Raw genomic sequence first — 7,326 nt, 5'->3', positions numbered from 1 at the left:
GAATCAGATTTTACTTGAGTTAACCTTCAAAAAGCAGTTTCAGAGTAACTGCTTACTAATAACCTCTTGCTACACCAACAATATTGCCTCATAATAGCTTATGCAAGTCACACCTGTACAACTCCACAAGTGCTACTGTAGAATATAACATTCTATAGACTCTCTTATGATAATGTGAAGGAAGGAAAGTCATACTCATCCCTGACAATTGCTATCAAGATCCCATTTTCCTCCTGTAAAATGGGAAAGCACTTTTGATCGAATACCCTTCATATAAATAATGGGAATGTCACAGTATGGGATTACTGCTCAATTTGCCTGCATTTCAGCTGATTTCCAAGGCTGAAGTTGTTTTTGTAGCTAATGAGATACAGACATTTCTTTTCGACATTTCTCCCACAGATGTTCTAGCTGGCTTCCCCACCAATTTCCATGAAAAATATGGAAGATCTCTTATATGTAATTTCTTTATGTGCAAGCTATGAAATTTTTTATCTGAAGAGATCATTAACATCTGAAAGTTAAGCTCTAAGAATAATGAGAGGCTGCAGCTAAAGTTTTATCTACACATGAAGTAAGACTGCAGCCCAGTAAACAACCTCTTCTGCAGAAGCCCCAACCCTCTCAGTATGTACCAGAAAGGGGTCATGAGGAATTCTGCTCAAAGTACTATCAACTTGCACCATTAAAAAATTACAAATAAAAAGAGACATTCCAGCTATTAAAAATGCGTGCAACAGTTGCATGAATTTATTGCATCAATTTATTAATGTCTTAAAAGAAATTCAATTAAAATAAAAACCTCAAAACAATGGTACTTGCATCAAAAGAAAATTTTATCTTTCTGATACTTTCACTAGTATAAAATGTAGGTCTCTGACCTCATTCATCATGCATAAAGACTGAAACAAGTCTCCCGCACAAATGTGACTAGTGCAGATTTTTATAATGAAGAACATCAGGATACCAGTGGAATGTGCACATTCAAGAACAGAGTTAGTTCGTTCTTTATTGTGCCTATTACACCTCAAGATCCCTGCAGCATATGATTTTATTTTCCATATGCATCAAAATTTATGTAATTCATTTTTAGAGACACTAGAGATTCTGAGTGCTGAATATAAGAAATATGTAAGGAACCTGTTTTACAGAGGGTAGCTCTGAAAAATATGATTCAAAGATGTATTGACTGGGACTTTTTGTTTCTTTATGCGCAGGTAAATATTTCGGCTTGTAAGTATTGTGCACATAAATATGCTCTTAAGCAAGAAAATTGCTTGAGTGGTTTGGTTTCAGTCTGAGTAAAGGGTTTGTCCTAAATTCAGGGTAATCCTATGATATCACTAGGACAGGCATTCTGCAGCTGTCTTTGGCAAATATATGAGGAATATCTGATATATTTTGAGGTTCCCTGTGTTAGCTATGTATTTCTGCAGCCCTTTTGAAGTAGATGACTCATTCTTCTCAGATAAAAAAAGCAAACCATTTGCTCATAATTTACTCTCTTTTAACATTTACTTTCTCCATACAATATTACAAAAAATGTTGGAGTTTCCCCTTGCTGTTAAGTGTAAAAGCTTCATGGTTTCTGATGAGCTCAGTTTAGCCCACCTAATTGCCTTCTTTACTATGACAGGAGTCAATACAATGCAAGTAACACACACACACACACACAAAAGTTCCTTAATAAAGACCAAGTACGATGTATCATAGATGGTAATTCAGCATTCCCACACTAAAACTGAATTAAATATTTATTATTGTACTTTTGTTTACCCTGCCTTTTTAATAATTGCACTTATAAACTTTAAAGCAAATCATTGTTAAATGCTGAGCTTTGCCTGAAGTCACCTGAGAATCCAGTCATGAGTCTTTGGACAATAGGCTACAGTGGAAAAATCAAGACAAAAATGATACTTTTCTTGATTCTTTTCCCTCTTTCACCTCTTGTACTTTGTGCTTAAGGGCTGGTTTCAGTGCAGTGTGAAAAAATTCTGCAGATGGGACACATTTCAATGGGCATTTCAACCTTTTAAAAGCAAAGTAGTCGCCATTACAGTTTTTCAACACATGGTAGGGAAGGAACACTAACATTGAGAAACTTCAGTTCCTAATTATCAGAGGATAAATAAAGTTATCAAGCAAATAATCTGAACAGCATCAAAAGCAATAAATGTTCCATAGGAAATGAATTTGGTAAATTTTAAAGGCATTATAACTATTCACCATAACTTGTTCAAGAACTATAACTTATTTGGTACTCCATTAAATTATTTTAACCCTTTTAAAAAATGAATAAATGATTCAATTCCATTTAACTATGGAATTGGTTTTTAAAAGCAATTTTCAATATCTAAACTCTCAAATATCTTTTTGTTTGTTTCCTTCAGTTTATTTCTCTTATCCAGCTTTTTATGAGTCATTTGAATAACTTCTAAATCACAAACACATTTGGGTGATTTAGAAAGCAACTGTAAAAAGAGGGACTCGTCCTGGATTATTAAAATGACAACTGTAAATCTAGGTTTTTTTAAAAGCCTTTTTATAGCTTGTTTATGCATGGCTTTCTCAAATCATCACTGCAGGACTGGTACTGACCATCAAATGGAAGGTACCCTTCAGCTCCTGTTGCTGCTTCAGAATTTGAATTCTGGAAAATGATGCAGAATTACTGAAAAATTTGCCTTCTCAAAATGATGTAGCTATTAACAAGACAAGAATTTATTTTTCATAAGGAAATTACTTCTTACCTAAAAAATTACAATTCTGTCACAAATAAAGTAACTTAAAATGCTGGGTTTTGTAGGTTTTTGAGGTTAGAAATGCCTTTTAGCTTGCATTTGCTTCCTTTGCTAATAGGAAGGGAAAAATAGAGGTGTGGAAATGTCTGCAAACAGCATAGGTAGGTCTGTTAAAGCAATACAGAACATTGCTCTGGGGGAAGAAAACACGCTTTTTGCAACAGAAAAATGTGTAACAGATAACGGAAGGTCAGCAAAAAAGAAAAATGAGCCATTGCCTGGACATCAGCATGGGGTGAGTAGAAGTATTGCACAGCAGAGCCTCTTCAGTCTTCTGTGGAAGCTGGGTATATCCAACTCTGCCCTGGAGAATAAAGCCACATGGGAGGATTTTGCTTCACATGCTCACAGCACACACAAAATGTCTTGCTGATTAATATAAAACTGTGTGCAAGTGGCTTATGCCACCAGTTTTTTGACTGATACACCTCTAGTGGAAGATGTAGACAGGCTGGTGCTATAAAACTTTCTTCATCCCAGATAAAGAAGGAAATCAGTGCCACGTCTGCCCCAAAAAACCAAGACAGCCAGAAGAATACCCATTGCCTTATCCAGTTTCTGGATTCTCAAAGAGGCTGTCAAGATTTTCACAGCTTGAAGGCAAGTGAGAAGGCAGATGGCAGAGAAAAGCTTTCCAGTGAGGGAGCAGAAACACTCCCCAATACTCTGACCATGGAAATCACAGGGAAATTGTCCTTCTAGCACATCAGAATGTCTAAATTGGGCCAGAGTGGTACAAGGACACGATCACATCTCCTGATAACATGTCTTTTGGCTCTGGGCTCTGAGGGCTCAGGGGCTTCCTCTCTTTTATGTAACCACCTCAGTTACATGAAACTCAGTGAGGCTGAGAAGCAATGGGAAAAATTCACAGATTAAAATACTGTAATTCCATGTTGCAAGACAGCACAACAAGCAGGAAAAGAAATCCTGCACGTGAAGTAGCTGGAAGTCAGTGCAGTGCTGTGCTGAGGAGGAGGGCAGCCTCAGGAGACCACCAGGGATCAGAGGCAGCCTGGCAAATTCAATTGGCCACACCCTTTCCCAGCGACATCACCAGGAATTCCACTAAGTGGTTGAAGCTAATTTGCCTTGAAGCCCACGCTATTTTACACAGTAGGGTTTCCACTATTGCATTGGGTGTAACTAAAAGGTGAGGCAAATATGACAATCCTTCTATTTGGCATTTGCCTATTTAAAGTAGATTTTACTAAAGTACATTGTCAGTTTCTGCCTCTGTCAAAAGCTGTGTACATCAGACCTCTTGTGGGATGTTCTAGAGAGTATTGATTCCAAAATGGCTCTGCTCTCCTCTCATCATCACCTGGCACTCAATTCCAAATCTTCCAGTGTCTCCTACAGGAATAAATGTGTTTTGACAAGTTGTAGAGCTTCCTATTTCAAAACTTTCCTTTTCTTCTGGGAACTGCTCAATTTCTTCAACCCCTTTCATTTTTTCATTTCTTTTTAATAGCAAAGAAACGGAACCACTGAGAAACAACATATCCAATTACTGTTTTGGCATAAACTCTAGTGCTTTTGGGACACAGGTGCCATTCTAAGTGTACTTTGACTCTGCATTTGCTATTGTTAACACCCACAATAACCATATATTAATGGAAATGTAAGGCAGTGGCCTCTTTTCTGGAGCCTGGCAGGAAGAAACAAATATATAAGCTTTATACATCTCTGTGATCCAAGACAGGTATATGGGAAAAACTTCCTCCATGGCAAGGGGAATAAATATATTTAAAAATTCAAACAGAACAGAATGTGCAAAAATAAGTGAAAGAGTGGAATATCTGAATTCTAAAATAAATTAGAAGCCTCAAAGAGTTAATGACATAACGAGCAGGTACAGGCCACATAGCTAAAATGTTACTGTGGAAACAAAAGAAAAAATGAACCCCACCGTAAATGTTGAGTGATTGCCTTGCTAAACACCCCACTGACCTACTGGAATGTACAAAACTGTCAAACTCCAATTTCATAACCAAATTCCACCTTTATTATCTCCCGTGTTATTCTAGGTAAAGGCCAAGGTCCTCATCAGACTAACACTGAGAATGAGAAAAAGGTGCCAGGCCTAGTCCATAAGGGAGTATGAGCAGGAACTGGGTGGCCCCAGTACAGGGGTCAAAGGGCAGGGCACAGCCCCACTGTCTCTGGAAGCAGCAGGTGAAGACAGTCAGTGCAGATGGGTAGAGCCCATTCACCAGAGCCCCAAACATGTTTAAGTGATGAACTGGGCCAGGGTATTTCCAGGCATTCTAATCAGGAGCAAGAGGACAGAGCTGGAGACAGTGCTGGAGAGAAGGTTGCAATGCACTTTCAAGACCCACACAGGAGACAGGTACCCCTGCTGACACTGCTCAGGGCAGGATGGGGCTGCTCAGGGTGACTGACAGTAACATTTACACACAATGTGCTTTTGTACAACTTAATTGCACTTTTGTTAGATGAAGTGCTGGTGATATGTGATGCCTTACCTAGAGTACAGTAGGGCTGTTTATGGATTTTGGGCAGTTTATTACTGTTGCTTCAGTTTTTTTGCAACTTGTGTTTCTTTTTGATAATGTGCAATAATCTGAACAATTATGAGGCTATTAATTAAAAGGAAAAGCAAGCCTGCCATCCATATAAATAAGTAAGTGTTATATCCTTTGAACTCCAGAAAGAATGCAGGAGTAAGCCACAGGCCTTGTCCGATGAACCACAGACAGAGAAGCAGCACGGCCCTATGCCAAGACATCTTAATACTAGGCATTACAAGGGGCAAAAGGCAGAGATACCAGACAAAGTACTGCGATGTGCATACTTTGTTAAAAGTCACAAAAATAGCGGTGTGTAGGAAACAACTGAAGGCAAGGTCTCTGTAGAACGCTATGGAAACAACCAGGAGCAAAAGCAGCTGAGGCAGGAAAGCTGCGAGCCCAAGGGCAAAACTCCACTTGCTCTCTGCTGTCAAGTACAACATGTAGAAATAGGGAGAGAAGTTATGACGGATATCCCTCCTAGTCAGGTGATAGAGGTAGGCGTGCTCCAAAAACTCCCAGCCATAGAGGTGATAAAATGCCACAGTCAAGGCAGCCAGCACTGATCCGGCAACTGTTCCAAAGAGCAGCACGTCGCGGTTCAGCATCTTCGCCAAGAGGTGCCAGAGGCGCGCCATGACCGTGACCCTTGCCGCTCTGTCCCCCCGCGCCCGCAGCGCCCCGCGCCCCGGCGCGGCGCTCAGGCGGAGCGCTATGGGCAGCGCGTAGCTCAGGGGATAGATTTTCATGTGCACGGCCAGCCCGTAGCACACGGCGGCCTTGCCCACGCTGCCCGCCTCCACCCAGTAGAGCGTGGCGAGCACCAGCAGCGCCACCAGCGCCTCCGCGTTGCCCCGGCTGGACACGGCCATGGGCAGCGGGTTCAGGAGCCAGGCGGCGGCGCAGCACCCACAGGCGCGCCCGGCGGGGGTCCCACGGCGCCGCAGGGCCCGGTAAGCGACGACGGCAGCCGCCAGGTCCCCGGCCACGAAGAGCAGCTTCCCGAAGGCCTCGGTGAGGAGCACGTTGGGCGTCAGCAGCCAGGCCAGGAGCGGCGTGTAGCGGTAGGTGGCCCGCCGGTAGGGCGAGCGCCCCTCGGTCACCAGCCGCGCCGCGTCCGTGAACACCCGGTAGTCGACGTCGGTGTAGCGCACCCGCATGGTGCGGTCCTGGTGCAGCCCGTACAGCACCAGCGCCAGCCTCGCCAGCAGCCCCGCGAGCAGGGCCGCGCCCACCCCCGCCATCCGTTCCGCGCGGGGTGGGGAGAGTGCGGGAGCGGGAACACGCGGGGCTCGGGCGCTCCCGGCGCACGGGGCGCGGGCGGCCGCGCTCGGTGCCGCTTCCGCCGGTGCGCGAGGAGGAGGCGGCCCCGCGCCTGCGCGCAGCCCGGGCGGGGCGGGCCCGCTCTCCCTCAGGCGCGGCGGGGAGAGGGGCCGGGACAGGGCCTGGGGCGTCGCTGGGCCGGGGCGCTGTGGGGAGGGACCCATGGGGGGCGGTGGGCAGCGTGCCTCTACTGCGGGCTGGGAGCCTGGCAGGACATCGGCACCGGGATCCGGGGAGAGCTGCGGGGCACCGCCACCCGCGCTGCCCCCGGCACCGCCGCTGCCCATTGCCCCCTCACCCTGCCGGGAGCTGTCGGGCTCCACGGGTAGAGAGGCGGCAGATGCAGGAGTAGTTAAGTAAGAGGGAAAAACAACATCTGTTATTTACCTTCCGCAAGTGGCTGTGTTTTGCCTAGACGTATGAGCGCTCTCCGGAGCGCTTAGGTGAGCTTCCTGCCGCAGCAGATTTCTCATTTAATTAGATCATAAACAGCGTCGTGAAAATCGGAGCTTAGAGAGAGTCACTTACAACAAAGGAATTAATTCCGCTCTATTTTGAGGGTCTATTATGTATGTTTTTCAGATAGTTTTCCTGTCTGGTTATTTGCCATCTCACATTTGAATTGGGGCTGATTGAAAAACAGGCATTTATTACTTATTGCTATTGCG

General features: G+C 44.5%; 1 protein-coding gene across 1 annotated transcript; it reads right to left on the bottom strand.

The window, feature by feature from the left end:
- Positions 1-745: 745 nt before the first annotated feature.
- PIGM (phosphatidylinositol glycan anchor biosynthesis class M) lies at positions 746-6,720 on the bottom strand. Its single transcript, XM_071432817.1, has one exon. The coding sequence runs from the start codon at positions 6,577-6,579 to the stop codon at positions 5,332-5,334; it is 1,248 nt and encodes a 415-aa protein (XP_071288918.1). The 5' UTR covers positions 6,580-6,720; the 3' UTR covers positions 746-5,331.
- Positions 6,721-7,326: the final 606 nt, after the last annotated feature.

The sequence above is a fragment of the Agelaius tricolor genome, unplaced genomic scaffold (genome assembly GCF_023055355.1).
Source record: "Agelaius tricolor isolate 1412-34295 unplaced genomic scaffold, bAgeTri1.0.p SCAF_1, whole genome shotgun sequence".
NCBI lineage: Eukaryota > Metazoa > Chordata > Aves > Passeriformes > Icteridae > Agelaius > Agelaius tricolor.
The sequence above is the reverse complement of the archived record's forward strand: the minus strand, read 5'-3'. Positions and strand labels throughout refer to the sequence as shown.

Bases quoted from the DNA above. Each gene is read 5' to 3' on its own strand.
- PIGM (XM_071432817.1), bottom strand. From the start codon at position 6,579: ATGGCGGGGGTGGGCGCGGCCCTGCTCGCGGGGCTGCTGGCGAGGCTG.